The 22,914-nt window shown below is 41.2% G+C and overlaps 2 protein-coding genes across 2 annotated transcripts; both read right to left on the bottom strand.

The window, feature by feature from the left end:
- Positions 1-3,127: 3,127 nt before the first annotated feature.
- LOC107222360 (chitin synthase chs-2) lies at positions 3,128-12,483 on the bottom strand. Its single transcript, XM_015661694.2, has 20 exons — positions 12,159-12,483; positions 10,238-10,359; positions 9,898-10,142; positions 9,545-9,838; positions 9,266-9,475; positions 8,855-9,202; positions 8,400-8,791; positions 8,079-8,331; positions 7,742-8,004; positions 7,463-7,673; positions 7,156-7,403; positions 6,848-7,040; positions 6,626-6,780; positions 6,092-6,397; positions 5,655-5,902; positions 5,263-5,572; positions 5,008-5,184; positions 4,756-4,923; positions 4,041-4,269; positions 3,128-3,950 (listed from the first exon to the last, which is right to left on the bottom strand). The coding sequence occupies exons 2-20, from the start codon at positions 10,345-10,347 to the stop codon at positions 3,673-3,675; spliced, it is 4,638 nt and encodes a 1,545-aa protein (XP_015517180.1). The 5' UTR covers positions 10,348-10,359; positions 12,159-12,483; the 3' UTR covers positions 3,128-3,672.
- Positions 12,484-12,955: 472 nt separating this feature from the next.
- On the bottom strand, positions 12,956-22,293 carry LOC107222361 (chitin synthase chs-2-like). Its single transcript, XM_015661696.2, has 20 exons — positions 22,089-22,293; positions 20,536-21,008; positions 20,233-20,471; positions 19,869-20,162; positions 19,588-19,797; positions 19,155-19,502; positions 18,683-19,074; positions 18,342-18,624; positions 17,928-18,190; positions 17,633-17,843; positions 16,262-16,509; positions 15,954-16,146; positions 15,691-15,845; positions 15,020-15,325; positions 14,688-14,935; positions 14,322-14,619; positions 14,063-14,239; positions 13,817-13,984; positions 13,512-13,740; positions 12,956-13,434 (listed from the first exon to the last, which is right to left on the bottom strand). The coding sequence occupies exons 2-20, from the start codon at positions 20,649-20,651 to the stop codon at positions 13,169-13,171; spliced, it is 4,644 nt and encodes a 1,547-aa protein (XP_015517182.1). The 5' UTR covers positions 20,652-21,008; positions 22,089-22,293; the 3' UTR covers positions 12,956-13,168.
- Positions 22,294-22,914: the final 621 nt, after the last annotated feature.

The following is a 22,914-nucleotide window of genomic DNA, read 5'->3' on the forward strand; positions in this document are numbered from 1 at the left end:
ATCATCTTGGACAGAGGGAGAACGACGTAATAACACTACATGCCCTCTCTTTCTACGACAGGCGCATACCTATCGTAGTTGAGTGCCCCGAGCATTTCGTTGATATTATCTGGATAATATGATTACATATGCAATAGTGCCTAGCCATCCGCGGCAACAATTCCTCCATGTAACATCGTGGTCAGAAAGGGTCGGTATGACCACAATCGTCTTTAAATAGCTGTCGCATGAACAGCATCGTCTCGATCGACTCATAGAATTTCAGGGATATACTTTGGACATTGTAGATTAGGAATCAATCGTTGTTACATGCAAAATTTAATCATGAAGTGGTGAAAAAAATCTGAAATGTGTAAAAGTGTGAAACATTCCTTTTATCACTAAGAAATTCATAACTTTTGCGTTTTTCAATATTTTTTAATTAACTTTATGGGGGATACTTTTGAAATGTGATACTCGTAAGGAAAAAATAGCTGTATGGTGGGCGACCTAAAAACGGTATTTATTCTGAGATCTGAAGTGGGTTTATTTTGGAGTAAGTAAAAACGAAAAATTATGAGAAACTTTAATTATTTTATTATGTATTCTTGTTTTAATCATTTTTTGAGCAGTACAGGGATAGATTAGCGTATGGGCACTGCTATTTCTTATTGCGGTCAATTTTTCGAATGCACATCACGAAGTAAGGTGTCTCGAAACATGCGACTTCGTAAATTGTAAGCCATCTGATTATAAATATCGCAGTAAGTGCGTGTGAAATACTTGTTACGAAAAAAACCGGTCATCATATTACCACTCGCGTTTCTTTTAGCTGCTCCGGTGTTGAAAAAACAAAAAATAAAAACTATTTTCACGAAACAGTTCTTTGTTGGTCACACGAGGGGTTTTAATGACCCCAAGACGCACTCACGTCAATGTTTTCTCAACGGCTGTTGCGTAGATACTAGCACGAGGACGTAACGCCTCTATTCTAAGTATAGGCACAAAGGACATTTCCAAGCGCTGCTAGACAGCGCGCTAACAACTTATAGTTATTTGGGGTTAAGCGGGTAGCTTGGTTGATTTCGCATTGATGTATATATATCCAAATATCGAAGTGTTTAGTATCTCAAACGTGAAAAAGGGCTTAACAGCTTCATTCTACATGCAATTCTAACCAAAAACACCCGAATACATATTCATTTGGTATAGAAATAAAGAAATGGCATGAATTTTACGAAATGGCAATAGTGAATTCGTAGAATTCGTACGATTTCTTTATTTCTGCGTCAAATGAAAATGTATTGGAATATTCTTATTCAGAACTGTGTATATAGAATTGAGCTGTTAAACCCTTTATCGCGTTTGAGATACGTGGATTTTGATATTTGGAGGTATATAAGTCAGTGTCGAAATCAACCGGGGCATCCCTGGAGAGCTAGTGAGTCGGGTTATTGAAACAAACTGTCAGTAATATCAATGTTTGGCATATTTTTAAATGAAGTAATATGATTTGTAAATGTGGTACGGGCATTTTCGCCGAAAAGTCTCATAGATACATAAAATATTGAAACGTAAGGTAATTTCTTATAAAATAAGATAAAAAATTCTAGTAAATGGCTTGCAGGAGGAAACGCAACATTTAACGACACAATTCAGTAACTAAATGAGACTTAATAAGTACAACAACAACAGCACAATAGAGCCTTTAGAGGCAGGCGTCGGGTTTTTGTAGTACGAGCATGAGTGCTCGGAACATTGGCGTGAGTCGGCCAATTGGAGCCTGCGAGACAGAGAAAGGTTGTAGTGTCGTTAATTCCCTCTCTATACCGTTTACCACTTACACGAAAGGGTATGCTGGTTTCCTCCTTGTCTGCATGCTCTAAGATAATTATGTACGTCGTCGGTAAATTTTTGTTGACACGTGAGCATGAGTCGGTAATTTCTAATAACACGTGATTGTCGGTCGGTAAAAAGAAAAATAATCGTCTTTGGTGTGACAGGATGAATTCTCACCAACTGTTCTTATAAACCTCAGTAAGCATGCAATATTGATGGTTTTTTCTATTCGCGTGGGCGCCAGGCTACGGTACAGATAATAATATTTAGGTTTATATCAGAAGTAAATTCGAAACTAAAATTCTGAGAGGCTAAATTATGGCCCATAAGTCATGTTAGCAATGTTTCTAACAATAAGTTTATATCGTAAATCACAATTGATGTAACTTTTACATGCTTCTGTCTAATCCATGCAACTCGATCTTTATTGCAACGATCATCTTAGGTGCAGGGAATTTAAGAAAAACAAAAATTCGCGAATTGACAAGTTTTGAATGAAATCATGATTTTCTGATATTGCTGGAGACTGTGCATCTACGCTAGTAGTGTAGTATATTTTGATTATTTTTCTTTCAAAGCGTCGTTACATTAACGTTGCAAACTTTAATCGGGTTCATAGTCATCTATGTTCCAAATTGTTGTGGTCTTGCACGTTTTCGGAAAAGTAGAGTTCAGAGAGTGTTAAGGGGTGCACTGGTGATTTCAACGTTGACGTTCATATTCTCACTAGTCAGAAAATCGATAATTTGATCATTCTTAAACGCGAAAGAGGGCTTAACAGCCCCATTATACACAATTCTGAACAAAAACTTCACCTAACCTCATTTACTATCATAATAGAGAAAAATAGTGACGTGATTAGTGAAGTGAAAAAATATGTGGAAAAATGATGGATTCCGGACACGGGCCGCTTCGCTGCAGCAGATGTCATCAGGAATGAACTGCAATTGGTAAGTTTTTTTGAAATATCTTAACAATATTTCATCAGTTTACAGTGTCGTTTCAGGCTGAAAAAATTTAGCTCTGAAATTTTCATTGCAATGATTATAAAATGACTAATAGCTCACTATTTTTCAACACCATATGACACGAAACTCTTGAAATTTAAAAGAATTTTCGTTTGCGAAGACTTGAATTGCAATACTAATTACTATTATCATTACACAAGAAGAACAAGTAATTATTGGATGAAAATTTTTTTTCTAATCTAAATATTCACCAGCCAATGTGCAACGAAGTATACACATACATTCTATATTTATTCACTCTTTATGAATCAACCATTTACAATATAATTCAAATATTCTTTTTTACGTAACGAGGAATTTACTCCCCCAACGATGTTTCGAAACGTGTTTTATTCATTTTAGAAGAGGACCACAAAAACACTGTTTTTTATACAAGAATAAGGTATGATAAGGAGAGAGGGAAATTAAGTTCGGCAAATGGGTAAATTACCATGATTATGATTATGATTCAGTTATGTTGTAATTATCTCGTCAAACTACGGCTATATAGCACAAATAACTACACATGAATGATTTAACGTGAATTTTTCGCAGCCATTGCAGAGAATTTGTTTTTTTGAATATGTTAGTCAATGTTGATAAAAATACTGTAAAAAAAGGGTCTTGGATATTTTGAAAAATATTTTGAGACGACCAGAAATTCGTCAAGAACTGCATTTATTCAACCACAATAATTAAAATAGCAAAATTTGAAAATATTTTTAACCAAAAAATATCCAGCACTTGAAAAAGGTAATATTATTCAACCGAATCCGGGTGCATTCTCTAGTTTTATGACACATACTGGTTTTCATAAAAACGCGTTACATAAAAGCGCGATATTTGATTAAGCTCTGGGATTTTCTTCTGGATCAAAAGCGAGATTAACGACGCCTGGATGCGTCTCTGAGACTCGCATGATGATGGATGCTTGGCTGCCTCTCGTACTCATTTTGGGCTGCATGGTCAACGATGTCCTTGCCACGCCGTAATTACTGCTCGATGCTCCTCCCGGCATAACTTGCATTTGGGATTTTCTCTTCTCGGCCAAAATACTGTGGCGTCTAGCTTCGAACGCCTTGAAAGCTACAGTTGATCTTCGGGAAGACATGCGCCGTGAAAAATCTGGGGAGCCAATCAAAGAATGAGTTTATAATTTTGTACCCTTCATCGACTTTATCTGATTACTTCCTTCTTACGAGGAGTAAAACCTACCTGGGCCCTCGGCTATGCTAAAGAATCTTTCCCTAAATGCACTGTCAAGATTTTTATTCGTCTGCGTTTTTCTTCTATTCTTTTCCAGGTTGCGAACAGTGGTGCGTCTTGCAGGCGGTTTTAGACTGTCTTCATTATTTGTTTCATCAATGCTATCGAGTCGTTGAAGATCTTTCACTATCTGAACCGCGTCTTTGCTCAACAATGCTTGTTCCGATACGTCTTCCGGCTGTTGAGGGGAAAAACGCGAATAGGATAATGCACGTGTTAGATACGATGAAAGACAGATGGCAGCGAATTGTAGAGATATGGTAATAGAAGTGTGAGTTAAAGGTAGATGGAGTGTACAGCGAGAGAGCAAGTGAGTAGTAGAGAGTTGACAGTGAAGGTACTAAGAAGAAAGTCAGAAGAGAGAAGAGTGTGTGTGTCGAATGATAGAAATAAAAGAACGAGTACATCATATCAAGTTACTGGATTTATTTAATCTGGCGTCTCTAAATTATCGACGTGTTGTTAACGTACTGTTATCGAGAATATATATATATAATTTGTTCATTCTCCCGATTCCTGAGCGGTATTGAATATTTCTTCCCAGACATAATCTTTCGTTATCCGGGCCATTCCTTGTACACACCGTTCTTTAACACGCGTGTAGTTTTTAAGTCACTTACGATCGGGATAACGTCTTGGTTCAAAGATCCGAATATTTGCTTACCTTTTTGCAACAGTACCAATCTAGCGTTGTGGTTGCCACGATATGTGCAAAGGTGCCGCATCTGTGGAACAGCATCGCTATAAATTGTATGATCAGTACCAGAGCGAACGAAAATACAAACACTAGACCGATTGGCTCGAGTTGAAGGTACTCAGAGGTCAAGTTTACCTGGAAAGTGGGAAACAAACTGAATTCATATCCATATTGTAATTAAAATTAAAATTTGGAAAGAGTAAATGACTACTCGCGAACCTCCAGGGCGGTTTCGTCGTAGGTAATATTCGTTTGGATACCCCAGGGCCACTCAATGTGTAGATCATCTTTGTTGAGCTGCATCAAGAATACGATCATGACGAAAAGGGCATTCAGCATGAAAAATGCGAAGAAACTTTTGTCGCGAAGTTCTTTCAGGTCACCAGCAATTCGTGTCTACAAATCCGATTACCGGTATTAGGGCAAGAGTCATAAGACATGGAATGTACTTCGAACAAATTTCTGTTTTTTTACCTTCTCTGCCTTGTCTTCGTCGATCGGAAAGAGGTACTTCTCGAGTATGTCCTTCCAGAATTGTTCCTCTTGTGGTGATAGGAAATCGACCTCTCCCTTCTTAAGATCCTCATCCTCCAACCAGTAAGGACTCACCAAAAATGTACGGTCTCGCTCGCCCTCAGTGTTCTGGCTAACCGTGCTCTCCGTGTCACTTTCAACTTGGTCCTTGTTCGTTGGATTCTCGTCGTCCAGGTTGGTGGCTTCGCCACCAGGCCGGGTGAACGAAACTCGCCTTTGTCTCGGAGCGTGGCCTTGAGGATCTATGGCCCTATTGGTGACAGATTTCAATTATTTTCTCTCGAAGGGCGCTAAGATGTTTTTTTAATTCATTTGTGACAATTAGCTCTTACTTCGATATGTTCTCCAACTTCTTCTCCATCTGGTTTAGGGACGTCGCAATTGCGTTTAGCTGCTGCTTTTCGTCGGATGAGTTGTTGTGGGTGCATAATATGCACTTGAACAATCCGGCCAGCGAGATCTCTATCGAACCGTTATCGTCCGTGCTGTTTCCTTTGCCGTCTTGCAGAAAACCGAAGAGCGACTTTTGCTTACCCTTTCGTGCAGCCTCCTCAGCTTCTTTTTTATCTTCCTCTAATTCCTGACGGTGGTTGAAAAAATGTGATGACATTTTCATTACGATATCTAACATCATTCGGGGATATCCAAGCTAATTAGGTCTTCTAGGAATATTGGGAAACTGGTAATTTGTTCGATTTCTCAGTCCACGATTGAAAGTACGAATTTACTATTACATGAATTGTAACGTGACATGATGATATATAATTACCGCAGCTGTCTTCTTGACTTGCACTTCTCTGGTACCCCAGGCGACATTGTTAAGATTTGTGATGGAGTATATAACCAGCAGCATGTACATGGCAGGTATTGTTACGTAGTAGATTATTCCGCACGGAAGACACATCAATTCTTGGGGATGCATGAGTCCCGCTAAGACCAGCTGGCCGGTGATTAGGATTAGAAAAAGAGAGCTGGGAGCGACCCAACCATCGTCCGCCATTTGTATTATAATAGCCACTATCACGGCCATCATAACAATACCGTATCCCATGCTGATTACCGCGGCTACGAAAAGCTACCGGAAAGTGTTATTAGTACCTACCCATGATAAACGCATAATGGAACTGTAAAGAGATCACGTACAAACACACACACAAACATCTATACTGTCAACATTAATACGAATAAGCATAATAAAGATGAACCCCGGTACCGCGAGAGACACTAACCATAACAGACGTGTCTCTTATTTGAACATACATATCGCAGAAAATTAGTGTCAATATAGTGATGAACTGCTTACTTGTATACTGGATTTACAAGTTAGGCAGACAATCATGAATATCACAACCGGCACGAGATTGTAATGAAAACTCGGCCAGTTTCCAATTCCGAAAGCCGCGCTACAGGCACCAACCAGCATGAGAAATATTGTTCCCGGTCCGAGGATCGTTCCAACTGTTGATTAAACGGTGATTTTTAAGTTCAAACAAACCGCTTGAAGTAGTTAAAGGTATCGACTTACCCATAAGGAAGGTCTGATACCACATATAAACAGTCGATATGTTATCATTGTTTTTTACGGTCCGTTTGGAGTCTCCTATTAGATCCATTATGTTGGCCATTGTCGAGGGAACCCAACGACGTCGTTGATTAAAAAATTCGTTGAACCCTTCGGGTGCGTGTGTGTAGGCGTCACTGGCAGCCGAGTACTCAACCTAAAAACAATGCCAATAATGAAAATGCGATGAAAGAGAGCAAGGAATAACTATTTTCGTTCAGATAATCAGTTATTCATATTTTTCCGAAGAAATCAGAACTCGCAAACCATACCCTGTAACCCCGCTGCAACAGCAGAGTGCATAGCCATCGATCCTCACCCTGATCGTACTGAACGTAGTGCCGGGCTTCGTTGGAAGTCGTCGTGTATTTGCTCATCACTCTATCGTCCATAAGCGCCTTGCCTCTGAAAAGTGAAAAGCATCCAGGGCTGCAAAGCACGCAACCGATCGTGTGCTCGGTCGCCTTTTGTAGCCAATGTCCGATCGCGTATTCGAACATTTGGTACCACACCATGAAACCTGGAATAGTGACGGTATCACTAGCTGTACTGGTGCGAAGTTTACGATCGCGAACTTACCAGATCCTACTGGATGGATGCGGCCACATGCGGCACCGAGGTTTTTGTTTTTTTTCATTAAGTCGATCAGGAGCTTGACAGCGGCTGGCTGGAAGTCAATGTCGCCGTCAAGCGCGAGAAGGAATGTATGCTCAGCAATAATTTCCTTCCGTTCGATGCTGATTGGCAGTTGCATTAGTCGGTGACCGAGAAGATAGTACATGTACATGACCTAAAAGCAATACAGTGTCGCAAATTTTAATGACTCAGTTCACCGTTCTGGGCTTAGCTTCATCTCACCTGGCTCCAACGTTTCCTGTGCCGAATTTTACTCTTGTCCTTAAGATGAGCAATCATCTTTGTCTTTCCTGGAAGTGTCCATACTAAACGACCCCCATAGGGTGTCGGGTACTTCTTTGGCGCACTGACGTGCATCGTCGTTTGATGAACGTTCGACGCTGCCTCATCCAGCGTATTCACGAGAAGTTTTACAAACCAATTCACCTGCGATTCGTTTTCATCATGATCTGACATCTCGAACGCGTCGTCAAAGAATATGTGAGCTGAGAACGCAGTCAGTAGATTTGGGATAATGCAACGGTGTCATGTATGGTAATAAAACCGATTGACCACTTACTTTCCAATTCATAGTAATCGGGGTCAATAATCTTAAGGAAGTTCTGTGCGTTCCTTCTGGCGCACTGATCCTCATCCAGTCGCAGAATGCTCTTTAAGAACTCCATCATTTCCTCCTTGTTCTCATGCCACATCGTGGCGCACACGTGAATTCTAGTCACCAGATCGCTATTCCTGCTGGCTGTGTGAGCAGTTCCCAACCCTTCGTTCTGTTCGTATAAGGTGTCATAGTCTTCGCCGTGCCTCACGAAACCCTGTAAAGTGTTTCATATTCCGTATAAATGATGAAGTTTTCAATACCTCACAGAAAATATTGTTGCACCTCATTGGTCATGTTCGGCTCATCGTTTCGCTGTCTGTTGAGTGCCAACGATTGGTCGACCAACAGTCCATCGTACAGCGGCAACACAAAAAGCTTCTCGGTTGTCGCAAGACGTTCGCATTTCGGAGTCCATATGTGGATGGTGATCCACGTTTGCGAAAGCAGCCATAATATCCATACCCAAGCGTACTCACTCCAAATGAAATCGCTCAATGAGTTTAAAGACGGCGACTGATAGAAGAGATAGTCAGGAATGAAACCGTGAAAAGTGCAAGGTTCTTCGTTTCGCAGAATGCACATGACGAGCAGGAGTGATATCGAGACGGGGACGGTCAAGTTAATGGGCAAGGCGTAGCCAAATCCCTGCATTAATATCTTGCAAGCGAGTTTACCTGAAAAATTAATAAATTGCTATTACCATTTAAATGGAAAGGCACTTTTAATGTTAAACTTACCAAAAATGTAGGTGAAGTATGCTGCCAATATTTGTATCAGCATCACGTACACCGGAGTGAGAGAGTTCGTGGTTACAATCGCCGTTACTCCGTCGGGAAGAACCTCTGATAGGTCGGGGATGGTCCCTCCGCCAATCGTCGACTGAACCTCGGAAACGGTGACATTGTGCTCATTGAATGTGGTTCCGAACATGGTAAATAAGTTACTGATCGTAGTACCCTTCATGTGTAGAATTGACAAAGTAGTCAGGACGAAAGCCGCTATCTTCCAAATTGACACCACGAGGTAGGTCGCGGACCTCGTAAACTTCAGTTCCTCCTTCACTTGACCCAAGTATCTTACGATTCCTGTAGTCGTGGAAAATTTAAGGATTATCACATGCTACTGCGTGGATGTTTCGTTAGACTCACCCAAGGGGCTCTGAATTGAAACGTAGTTTTCCCACCAACGGCAGGATACTAGCACTAGAGCAACGGGGGTTAGCCATAAGGCTGGGTTCGAGATGTAGACGAATGGCCATACCACAAATCCCGTGACCTGCATCGCGAGAGCGGCAACATCCACGATAAATAGAAGGAACAGTATCGGCTTATCACGTTTCTTGTAGCGAGAGAGAAGCCCTACGAATTAGCCATTTTTCATCATTCCCCATACTGGTTGAAAGACTTTTTTGTTCAGTTTTCACTCACCGAGCAGTCCTGGAACGAAGCACAGGCAATTTGTCAGCATTGCTCCCTGAATTACATCGAGGTCAGGTAATACGCTTACAATCAAAATGGCCAGTCCAATAACATAGGCGGTTTCTGTAACCCATACAACTATGAAATGGGCCACCTTTGGTTTTTCGTACGACTTGAAACAGAGGATTCTCAAACTTCGGACGAGCGTCAAGATTTCGGTGATCGAAAAGGCAAACATTATGCACCATATCCAAGCTATCTTTTCTTCCTCTGGTAAAGTGGCTGCGAATGTTTTTGTCGTTCCTGAAAACAGCGCGATCATTCGTAAGCGCCCAATAAATTGATTTAATGGGCTTTCATACCTAGCTGCTCGTTGCAGTAGTAAATAGTCCTGTCGTCCCGCAGTTGAGAGGTCATGAACAGTATTGTTCCCTTGGCAATGACGCTACAGCTCAAGACTATAGCAAAAACAAGGAGGTAGGCCACGATTTTTGATATCTTTATCACCAGCTGCAAGCAGTTCTGTTCGGCCATCGAACCCGAGTCCTCCTTTAATGGTGGGTTCCGAAATAAGTCCCATTCTTTAGCTTCCGTGACTGTTTTTAAGCTGTGTGTATTTACGAACGGAGGCATAAAGAAATGAACGTTTATGATACGTTGCAGTTGTATTTGCGAATTCATATCTCGTTTGGTGGTTCTCACCTTGCAGCATATTGCTCTTGGACTGCTAGTGGGGTGCTTTCATCATCTGAGAAATCGACTGGCCCGACGGTCCCGATGCCCGGGACAAATCCGTTAGGATTTTTGGCCATCTCGAACCTTTGCTGTAAACGAAATACAGTCTCTTTTTGCCTCACTGGGTCTTGATAACGGAAATTTTTGCACGTTGGTATCGATTACGCATAATTCAAGCTCATTATCTTCAGACACCCGATGGTGTGAAGGTCCTTGCGATTTGACGAAGCCGATACTTGTGGTATTTGAATTTATCTTACCTTGGCATGTGCGTTCTCTAGTCGAGCAATATTGGGTGATATTATACCAACTTATTGTTAGCGGCCTTTAGTCAGAAAGATACGGCTACGCGATACCGTTTATCTAAAATTCTATCATATTTTTATCAAACCAATCATTCCAAAACCTGTGAAACATTATTGTGTTGCCTGATGTTTATCGCAAGAAAGTAATTGAACAATAAATAATTTCGGGACAAATGAGCTTATATTACAGGTCATAAAAAATCGTAAAAAGTATTGCTGAAGTCTTAAGTTTGAAATATTTAACGAATCTTTATACCTCGCGCTCAGTCATCTAGTCCTTCAGATTTGTGCCAGAGTTTCAAGAGTTCTTAAGTATCATACGATCGCAGCGGTCATATCTTCGTAAATAATGCTCTATATGTCATATCTGACATGCCGTAATTATTTTGTAATTGTTTATGATACACGGCTGTAATTTTTCATGAGTTTTTGGGATTAGAATTCGGCACCTGGATTTTGATGCCCGAGACATTTTTTTATCAATAATAAATGAAGGTTTTTTGTGCGCCAGATGCTGATTCTTTCGTCGAAACTTTCAAACCAAACAAGACAACGTTCGAACTCAGACGGCAATATTAACAATGGCCTTTTGTTGGCTGGATATGAAACGTGTCATGATTTTTGGTGTACTTTTTTATCACTGGTATCACCTTCTCTGAAATGATACCGATCGTCGTTGGCTAAGTAATTGAAACGTAATCAAGTCTATATCGTATAGACAATACGTATAGACAGACACATTTTTATAGTATATCTGTGTTTCTAAATAAGCTTGATTATGGGGCGTTATTTGGAGAAGCCATATCAGTGGACTGATCTTAGGTTTACATCCCTAATTGCTGGTTGCCGATTAACTATCAGTAATATCAAAACAACTCAGTAGCTATGATTATTATTGTCATTGCTGTATTCACTAAATCACATCCTTCATAAAGTGACGTATAATCAAGAAAGTAGAAATGACGTGTTCATTTCATAGACCGCGGCTCATAAATTTTCTTGGCTACACGAACTCAGCCGTCCCATATGCTGGCTTTCAACGAATCATCTATCTCAATCGAGTGTCAAATTATCCAATTTGTAACTGACTGTCGATCATCAGCTAATATCGACGATATCGAATTGTCCAATTATACACCCCGCACTAGTAAATCAGTGTCTACTTCATAATCATCAAAATGGCACATAGTTCACCAGTCCAGAATCATTCATACAATATGAATACTTCCATGACAGGCGAAACCTAAAATTTAGATCATTTGATATGTGTTTTCTATAGCTGTCAGAGTTATATTAGGGTTTACTGATGAGAAATTATATATGGTCTCCGAACTGTGCATTTATGGTTGGAAGTCTTAATGGACTAGCAGTACTAACGCGATATTCGTAGATACGTTAATTGTCAGCTTTAAAGATTCGAAGCCACTTTAAAATCTTCCAAATCAGTAAAACAGTTTTTGTATCATCCGTTATTGGCAAGGCTATTTTGGCCAGTTTTACCGGCACGTGGCACAGTGAATTTTCAGTTTCGAGTTCTATGTTATGGATTTGGATAGACCAGCGTAATTTATAATTCAACTTACTGTTCGGTGCCAATTAGCAATTAGTATTAGTCACAGACTACGTAGTTGCAGAAATTTGCAACATGGACGCCTGAATGAACGGCTGATATCAAACTGAACACACGCGTCGTGTTCCTTTGATTTGTGGGATCAACGATCAGTCCAAATGTCGATTATCTGTTTCCACTGAGCACTTTGCGGACTGCGTCCCTCGCCGAAAATTTAAACCAATTTCTGATACAAATCAACACTTACACTGAAAACTAGATTATGGAATTTATTGCAAGTGTGTAAAACGCGTGTCGTCTCAATACTGACTCGAGATTAACGAGAGAGACCTAACGCGGCAGAGTTTCTCATACTTTGAGGAAGGTTACTTCGGAATCTGATACTGACGATGACGTCATTCAAAAGATTTGCTGTTGTATCAGAAAAAAAGCAAAACAGAACAGAGTGGGGAAGGGAACGGAACGAGCTCTCAAGTAAGTGATACTTACTTTGCAACTTTTGGATCACCGATCGTAATAGACATTGATAAACCTATTCTCGTGGCAACCGTATCACTCTCGATTTCGAATTTATATTTTACACTGCCTTGAAAATAAGTTTGCAACATCGTCAGAGCTCTCGAAGTCGAGTCATGCTCGATTCGTTGGTGGGGATTTTACAGATAAAAGCTAACGTGGCTCCGTTCACAGCAGAGTGACTCTTGATCAGGGAAACAACAGTGATTATCTTTTGATACTATGTAAAAATTTATTTAACACTTCAAAATATTTAAAAATAGAAGATAAATTTGTACAAAAAAGTAGCCTAGAGACACAATTATTTTTATATATTTGAATATCGTAGTTCGGAAGAGTGAAATAGAGTGAGAGAAAACCAGTTCCATTTTACTGATATCGCCACCGGAAATTGAAATTCACTCGCGCACTGACTTAAAGTTCCGCGCCAGTTCTTCAGTAGGTTATATTTCACTGCACTGCACAATAGTAACAAGTTTCTGGGATACACCAAAGAGAACGAACAGTTTATACTCTCGGGGAATCTTCATGATCAAATCCGAGGTTGATAACGCCTGGGCTTCTGTCGACTTCTTCATCATCCGAATTATCGGGATTACTTACTGGTCTAAGACGCATACTAGTGGGTTTCCCGAACATTCCGTATATACTGCTTCCCCCTGCTTGGGCTTGCAATTTAGACTGCTTCCTTTCAGCCAAAATTGTGTTCCTTCGCATCTCGAATGCTTTCACTGCTTGAATCGATCTTCGGGTTGCCATTTCGCTGGGCAATCCTGATAGACAGATTAGAAAGTTTTTGGCCATGAGACATTGTAAAATTTTTCGAAATCTAATTACAGGAGAACCTTACTCAAGTCTTCTGCTATACTGAAGAATCTCTGCCTGAAAGCGTCGTCCAGGTTGTTCATCACGCGCGACTTTCGTTTACCGCTCTCTAAGTTACGGACAGTCTTTCTTCGGCCAGGCTCTTTGCTAGTTATTTCCTCGTATTCACGATCCATTACGTCCAATCTTTGAAGGTCTTTAACTATCTCAACAGCATCGTTGATCTGTAATGTCTCAACCGAAACATTCTCCGCCTGTTGAATGAAGTGTAATAAGGTAAATTTTGCTTCTTCATATTTGTGCTCGCTCTACTGAAAGGCACTGACTTACCTTTTTGCAGCAATACCAGTCCAGTGTTGTACTTGCTAGTATGTGGGCTAATGTTCCAAACCGATGGAAGAACATTGCTATAAACTGGATTACCAGAACCAGTGCGAACGAGCAAACAAACACAATACCGATTGGTTCGAGCTGTAGGGATTCTGTGGTTACGTGAACCTATAAGAGGAAAGAAGAAAACCATAGGTTTTCATAATTTATCATTCATTGAACTTCGTCAAATTTTGACGGTGTTACCTCAAGGGCAGTCTCGTCGTAGGTGATGTTTGTCTTAGCGCCGAACGGCCACTTGATGTGTAAACTCTCCTTGTTCAGTTGCATTAAAAATATGATCAGCACGAACAGTGCGTTTAACATGAAAAATGCAAAGACACACTTGTTCCGAAGTTCTTTCAGATCGGTAGCGATACGTTCCTGCAAAGAGAGAAAATTCACACTTACAGAATTTGTTCATATTCGTCCGACCATCAATGCGAAGGAACCCCGAACTACCCACCTTCTCTGCTTGGTCTTCATCAATTGGGAAGAGATACTCGTCGAGTATCTCTTTCCAGAACTGTTCCTCTTGAGTTGAAAGGAAATCGACTTCTCCCTTCTGCAGACTTTCGTCCTCCAGCCAGTAAGGACTCACCAGAAAGGTGCGTTCGCGGTGGACTTCCAGATCCTGACTCAGCGTATCTGACTCGCTGTCCAGTTGATCGGCCTCGATTGAATTTTCCTCAATTGGCTCCATCATGTCTGCATAGGCCATTGTAAATTTCCGTCCTGGTAGATGTGGTTGAGGTTCAACGACTCTATCGTTAGATGAATTGTTATTTCGAATTAAAAAAGTTTTGAGATTTATTCTTTAACGTTTAATTACCTCTCTATCTTCATTAGTTGCATCTGAACTTTCTCCAAAGATTCGGCGATTGTGATTAGTTCCTGTTTCTTGTCAAATGGCTTGTCGTGGGTGCAAAACATACATCTGAATAATCCGGCGCATGAGAAGTCGATAGATCCCTGGTCATTCTTGTCGGTGCCCTCGCTGTCTCGGAGGATGTCGAGAAGCGGTTTATTTTTACGCTGCCACGCAGTTTTCTCAGCCTCTACCTTCTCGTCGTCCCATTCCTGTTGTGAAAATCGTTGGATAAATGATTCGATGCGAACTTATCATCATTTGTTAAACACTTTGTGGTGCAGTAATGTAATTACCCCAATAGTCTTCTTTACTTGCACTTCTCTAGTTCCCCAAGTAACGTTGTTCAGGTTTGTGATAGAATATATCACCAGCAGCAGGTACATGGAAGGTATTGTTACATAGTAGATTATTCCGCAGGGTAGACAGAGCAGTTCCTGGGGATGCAGTAGCCCTGCTATAATCAGTTGCCCGACTACCAGGAAGAGAAAAAGGGAGCTGGGCGCGGCCCAACCATCGTCTGCTATTTGTATCAGTACTCCAACTATCACAGCCATCATTACGAGTCCGTATCCGATGCTGATGAATCCGGCTATGAAAAGCTGTAAAAGTAATTTATTAATGACCATTCGTTGTCATTGAAGGTTGAAAAAAAATTTGCAGATTTTTGCACACGGAGGAAGTCAAGGATCAGTGTATCGAAGTTTGTGGTTTTCTGCATGAATAGCGAATTGCAATGGTGAAGCTATATCATTAACTTCTGGTTCGAATCAATAGCCATGTTGATTAACACGTTGTAGTCTGAAAAAGCAGTCGATCGTGTCACGATTACAAGAAAGACAAGCAAATGAAAGACAGATACGAACGCGAGCCTAATTCTGTACAAAACAACCGCAAGCCATGTTCTAAAGTTACTTTATTACCATATTTATCTTTGTACTGTGAAACAATGTTCTCATGTACTTACTTGCACGTGAGATTTACAAGTGAAACAGATGATCATGAATATCACAATCGGGATTAGGTTCCAAAAGAAACTCGTCCAATTATCGATCTGGAATGCAGCAACGCAGGCTCCAACCAACATTAGAAAGATTGTACCCGGTCCAAGGATTGTACCGACTGTTAATTCCAAAATCATTGCGTTAATTACCTGGTCATATGTGCATTACTCTTCTTACACTAACTATCGCATTCATGAAAATCAATATAAGCTCGTAGGCAACTTACCCATGAGCAGGATTTGGTATGACATATACACCAGCGATATGTTGTCATTGTTCTTGATGGTACGCTTAGAGTTCATAATCAGATCCATGATGTTGGCCATTGTCGAGGGAACCCAACGGCGTCTTTGATTGTAAAACTCGTTGAACCCTTCGGGTGCATGAGTGTAGGCATCACTGGCAGCTGAATACTCAACCTAAAAACCACGTCAATAATCAAAATGCGATGAAAGAGAGGGATCGATTACTGTTTTCGTTCAGAGAGTGTATTTTTCTCGTTTCTGAAAGTGAATAGGGCTTCGTCACACTCACCCTGTAACCACGCTGCAGTAGCAGAGTGCACAACCATCGATCCTCACCCTGATCGTACTGGACGTAGTGCCGTGCCTCGGTTGATCTGGTTGTATATTTGCTCATCACTCTGTCATCCATAAGTGCCTTTCCTCTGAAAAGTGAAAAGCATCCTGGACTGCAGAGCACACAGCCGATTGTGTGCTCGGTCGCCTTCTGTAGCCAATGCCCGATCGCGTATTCGAACATTTGGTACCACACCATTGGACCTGCAATGTTTGAGGTGTCAACTAACTACGCTGCCACAGAATTTACATATAGTAGAACCTCGATTATTCGAACCGCAGCCATCCGAATCCCAAATTATCCCAACCATGACATGGTTTATCCGTACACTTAATTACCCCAACGTTATCTTAAAAAATACATGTTGACGCAAAGTATACAACGTTGCGGTTTTGCGAGAACCACACGTGTTCGAGCATGCTCAATTGCGTTTTTCATCTTCCAACGTTAGTTTACTTGTCCTTATCTGTTCCTTATAGCACACACAGAGTTTGCGTGAAATATATATTGTTGCATGTGATGGTATTGCGATTTAGGTATTTAGAATAGATGTTCATCGTTTTAAATTTGTGTTGTATATATATTACTATCGCTTGAGAGGAATTTCCCGTCGATTTTAACAAAAAATGAATACATCTCTGAAACGATGCTACGTAGCAGATTGTTCCTTTGGGATTGACTTATGAGTCTTAGGATCTAACGAAGACATGAAAATGATCGAAATTTGCAAAAAACGTGTGAAACAGATCTTATAGAATTGACGAGTCTCGGAGGCTAGCATGACAGTTTTACCGACGGATCTCGTATATTTGATTCACGCGCACTCTGTTGGCCGATTGTCGAAACGAAAACTGTCATTTACCCAGCCTCCAAAACTTGTCAATTCTGTAAGATCAAATATCAATTACCAAATATTACAGGTTTTTTTTGCGGTGCAACTGTTGTATGAAACTAAATTATTTTTGTATATCTGTGTTCGGCATTGAATATGGAATGGGGCTATCATTGCCTGAATCGCACCAGTGATGCGTACGCTTGGAGAATAGTCAAGATAAGTGACACGTACACACAAAAAAGTAATTTTTTTTAGTTGTCGATGATTTTCGTGACTTTGTTAGATCCTATTGCTTATAAATCATCGAATCCTATAGAAGCATTCCGCTACGTAGCATCATTTCGCAGATATATTAATTTTTCGTCAATCTCGACTGGAAGTTCCTCTTAAGATAAAAATATATTTCCAATTATCCAAACTTTTGACTATCCGAACTATGTTCGGTCCCAATTAATTCGGACAATCGAGATTCTGCTGTATTTCGAACTTACCTGATCCAACGGGATGAATGCGGCCACACGCAGCGCCCAGGTTCTTATTTCTCTTCATCAAATCAATCAAAAGTTTAACGGCGTTGGGCTGAAAGTCAATGTCGCCGTCGAGGGTGAGGAGATATGTGTTCTCAGCAATTATCTCCTTTCGATCGATACTTATTGGCATCTGCATCAATCGGTGACCGAGGAGGTAGTACATGTACATCACCTGGAAGGTATAGGCATTACTGAAACTGCACTTTTGCTTATAATGCTACACGATGTCGGCATCAAATCTCTGGCACCCTCTCACCTGACTCCAACGTTTTCTATGCCGAATCTTGCTTTTATCCTTCAAATGAGCGATCATCGTCGTCTTACCCGGTAGCGTCCAGATCAGACGACCGCCGTAAGGCGTCGGGTATTTTTTCGGCGCACTAACATGAACTCGGGTTTGATGGACGTCGGAAGCGGCTTCGTCTAGCACGTTCACGAGCAATCTCACGAATCGATTTACCTGCGAGTCGTTGACATCGTGATCGGACACCTCAAAGGCGTCATCGAAGAAAATGTGAGCTGATGACATGGGGTTCAATGGAGATTTGTATCATAGGTCAAAAGTCGATACAGACAAGTTTTGAATTATTGTTTAAGCTAAGTCGTTCTCCCGTGATCAATCATTTGTTTACACTTTGTGAAAATTCAACACCATGCGTTTGAAACTTACTCTCCAATTCATAGTAGTCTGGATCGACCACGTTTAGAAAATTTTGGGCGTTCCTCCTGGCGCATTGATCCTCATCCAATCGAAGTATGCTCTTCAGAAAATCGATCATCTCGTCCTTATTCTCGTGCCACATGGTAGCGCAGACATAAACCCTCGTTACCAGATCGCTGGTGTAGGTAACAGACGTGCCCAGAGCGGAGTTATTGGTTTGTTCGTACGGAGTGTAATCAGAGTCACTGTCATCCTTTTTTTTATCCTTCGTTTTGATTCTGCCCGTCCCATTCTATGGGCAAGAAATCATGTATGATCGGTACTGGTAGTAAAAAAAACGTTGTGCTCACCTTCGCCGAAATTTCTGGCTGGTCGTCACGCCGCCTGTTCAGTGCCATTGCTTGATCGACGAGAAGTGTATCGTACATCGGTGTGACGAAGAGTTTCTCAGTTGAAGCAAGACGTTCGCATTTTGGTGTCCAAATTTGGATCGTTACCCAAGTGTAGGACAGTAACCACAAGACCCACACCCAGGCGTGCTCTTCCAATATAAAATCGGTAAGGAAGTAGAAGGTTGGAGAGTCGAAAAAGAGGTGATCGGGTAGCATCCCGTGGAAATAACAGGGATCTCGATTTCGAAGACTACAGGCTGCGGTGAGAAGGGAAATTGACGTCGGGATTGTTAGACTGATCGGTAACGCGAAGCTGAATTCTTGTATCATTATCTTACATGCGAATTTACCTAAAAAAGAAGAAACGAACACTGTAACGAAGCTGCGACGAAATTTGGGAACCAGCTAAAAATCGCGTTTCCCAACTCACCAAATATGTAAATGAAATATGCTGCAAGCATTTGTATCAGCAATATGTATATCGGAGTTGTAAAGGTCATCGTGATGACCGCCGACGTTCCGTTTTGGACAACCTCAGACAGTTGCGGAATCGTTCCGCCGCCAATGGTTGACTGGACCTCGGTGACGGTGATGTTATGGTTGCTGAAGGTACTTCCGGCCATCGTGAAAATGTGACTAATTGTGTTTCCCTTGAAGTGTAGAATCAGTATGGAGAATGCGAAAAACGCAATGATTTTCCATACGGAGACGAAGATGTAAGTGAAGTATCTCGTGTACTTCAACTCCTCCTCAATTCGACCCAGCGAGTTTATTATGTCTATGATTTAACGCGAATTCGCCCATCGATCACCGGATTATTGTATTTAGCAGTTGGATTTCGCAATTTCTAATCAATTACTCACCTACGGGACTGTGGATGGTGACGTAATTCCCCCACCATCGACAGGACACAAGGATAAGCGAAACTGGAGTCAGCCACAAGCTTGGATTCGAGGTCTTCTGGATGGGCCAAACTATGAAGGACGTCATCTGCGCGACCACGGCAACCACGTCGGCCAGGATGTACGGAAGCTTCCTCGTCCCGTCAACCTTTTCATTCCGTGAAAGAAGCCCTGCGATTAAAAATCATATTTTGAGTTTTGTTATGCGTTTTGATCTTCGACAATTGTCGGGTATCACGTACCGAGCAACGCTGGGACGAAGCACACGCAGTTCATCAGCATTGCTCCCTGGATGACGTCTAGGTCGGGCAAAACGCTCATGAACAGTATCGCGAGTCCAATCACGTGCAGCGTCTCCATTAAAAACACGAAGACGAAGTGGGAGACTTTGGGCTTCCTTGACGATTTGAAAACACAGATTCTCACGCTGCGGATCAGCGTGCCAATTTCGGGCACCGCAAACCCGATAAGTATGCACCATATCCACGACACCCTCTCCTCCTCAGGCAGCAGCGCAACGAAGGTTTTTTCCGCCCCTGGTCGCATATCAGAACATTAGAGACTCTTCCATCGCACTCGGTAATCTACCGGATCGTTTCAAGTTACCTAGAAGTCGGTTGCAGTACAAAACCGTCCGGTCAAGCTGGAGCTGAGAGGTCATGAGGAGAGCCGTTCCTTTCGCGATCACGCCGCAGCTCAAAACTATCGCGAAAACAATAATGTAGACTAGCAGTTTCAGGATTTTCAGCGTCACCGCGACGCACTTCTGGTCCGCCATCGAACCGGAGTCTCTCCTTAACGGCGGGTTGCGGAACACATCCCATCCCTTGGTGTCCGCTGATAACCTTTGGACAGTCGTTAGAAATGGAACCGTTTATGCCATGCCGACTATGTGCAACGTCCACTCACCTTTCACCGTATTCGTCTTGAGCCGTCAAGGGCGAACTCTCGTCGTCGAAAAAATCGTCCATGTCGGTTGCTTCCGCACCTTCTCTTGGGATGCTGCGGTTTTGATGCTTCAACATGTCGCGACCCTTCCTTGCGGAGGAAATAACACAAGCCTCAAACGTGCAAAAAATCTGGTGACATTTACATGGCGTAGATATGTAATCGCCACCGCGATTGTAACGTCGATCTTATCTGTGATGACTAGACAACCAGTACCTAAATATCATCAGGTAAACCTGTTGTAATCAGGTCGCGACATAAGTGTATACAATGGTATTCGATATCGCCTATCTTTCGTTCCGCACGGGATATCTTGATCAATGGCAACTGCGTACGCCGTTAAACTTGCGCGTTTTCGAAAGGTGTAGATTATGTTTTACATGATCACAATCAGTGACGTAGTGGCCAACCATCAAATCCCCAACCTTGTCGACCTGTAAGAGTATCTCAATTTACGGCACTGAAAAAAATACGCTTAGGACAGCAGGAAAAAATTATACCGTGAACCATACGATTGCTATTCTTCAATGGACGCTTCTCTACAGTAACGTTAAGGATTTTTTTCTCGTATTCTGATTTTACTGTTTATCGGATATCGTATTAATAATAACACACAAAGATATTTATCGCATTTGAAGGGGCTTATTGAAATGCTATGTATGAGTATGTACTTCTCACTAGATATGATGTGAGATTAGAGCTTGTTTTAATAAACGATCAGTGTAGGGGACTTGGAGCCTGAAGCAGAGTTCGCATTTTAGACAACCCTGGCTATGAGTAATACCAATCATTAGGCACAAGCGTTTAAACCTGGATAAGTTTTCGTTACTTCTGTGTAGTAACCCGTACTTGGATACCAAGTTAGTTAGTACTCTACTATAAAGACTATCATGGTTGACCATCAAAGTGGTAAAAATCGGTTCATTCTCAGCAAATCATCACTTTTCGGATCAGTTATCAATGTCCACGTGGCATGGTATTCATAAATGAGTTCATCAATATCAAGAATTAGATGATTAGCTAATGAAAAGCTAATACCTTCATCGTATCTTGATCGGTAAAGGGAATTCCTAAATTAAGAATTCTTTTCGTCCAAGAAATATTTTGTTTCTTTAGGCACGTCAATGAGCACAAACTAAATTTTGAAAAATTTTACAGGCAATGAAAACCGATGATGGCACTACAAAAACGGATTCGATCGTCAATTTATCGTGCTTGACAAGCAGTAGATCATTTGAACAATGTTTCAATGATTTCAAGATAGAAACTTTTCTGAACGTGTCTTCTGATCAAAATTGATGATTATAGTAGACATTTTTTGAATGCATTGCAGTCAGTAAGGTTTGACAGTTTGATCAGAAATCCAAACCGAGTCGATTGTGAAAGACGATTTATGATTCACCACGTTAGAATTGTATGGTTTGAAGGTAGTATTATAAACTATATTACAACCCTATGGGTTGGAATGACACAAGCTGAAATCCGAATTTGAACCGAATGCAGCAGGCACTTACCAATATTCTTTCAATTACTCAAATGAAGAGAAAACCTGAACCTCGTCCTTTTGAGCACTTTGATCACCGGGTTTCGCAATTCCTTTACTGCACAACTATTTTCCTTTTGCTCACAATTTTCAGTGAACCAGTCACTCACTTGTAGAGAAGTCTGATCAAACCAGTGTCAATCTGCGAATTGAGTTAATTGGCAGCACAGGTGCTGTAGGCCACTGGCCAGAGACTGGCTGGGCTTCTTTCTGCGTCTCATGGCATCGGTATCCGATGTTATCAATAAGGTTACCCGGGTCTGATATTGACCACGCCGTGACGTAACAGAAATATTTATTGTGGGTTATATATCAGAAATGATGTACACTATTACTCAATTGTCGTTGAAAGTTCGGGTCATCAATTATACAATATAACAATTGATCGATCGGTCGCGATTAGCCTCGATGCATTTTGAGTGTCATCTTACGTGACTTATTGTTTCTAGAAAATTTCGAACTTTCGTACGAACGATCATCAAAAGTCAGAGTCGGTAAAATTCATTCATCATCTGTCATTTGGATTAATTTTTCTATAATAATATCAGAACCGTCAATTAAACAAGGCTGCAAGTCGGTCATTTTTTGTAGGAGTTGTCATATTTTTACACCCATGTTATATTATATGATATTTGTCATACTTTTGGAAGCAATGGCTTTATTCAACGATCCGTGATCTAAACATTTTATTCGCTAGAAGTCCCATAGACATGTCTTGGCCGTGAAACCCCATCGCGAACCATGATTTATTCATCTAAGTTCGAGCGCAAAGTACGAGATGTATATTGCGATGGGAA

The sequence above is a fragment of the Neodiprion lecontei genome, chromosome 5 (assembly GCF_021901455.1).
Source record: "Neodiprion lecontei isolate iyNeoLeco1 chromosome 5, iyNeoLeco1.1, whole genome shotgun sequence".
Classification (NCBI taxonomy): Eukaryota; Metazoa; Arthropoda; class Insecta; order Hymenoptera; family Diprionidae; genus Neodiprion; species Neodiprion lecontei.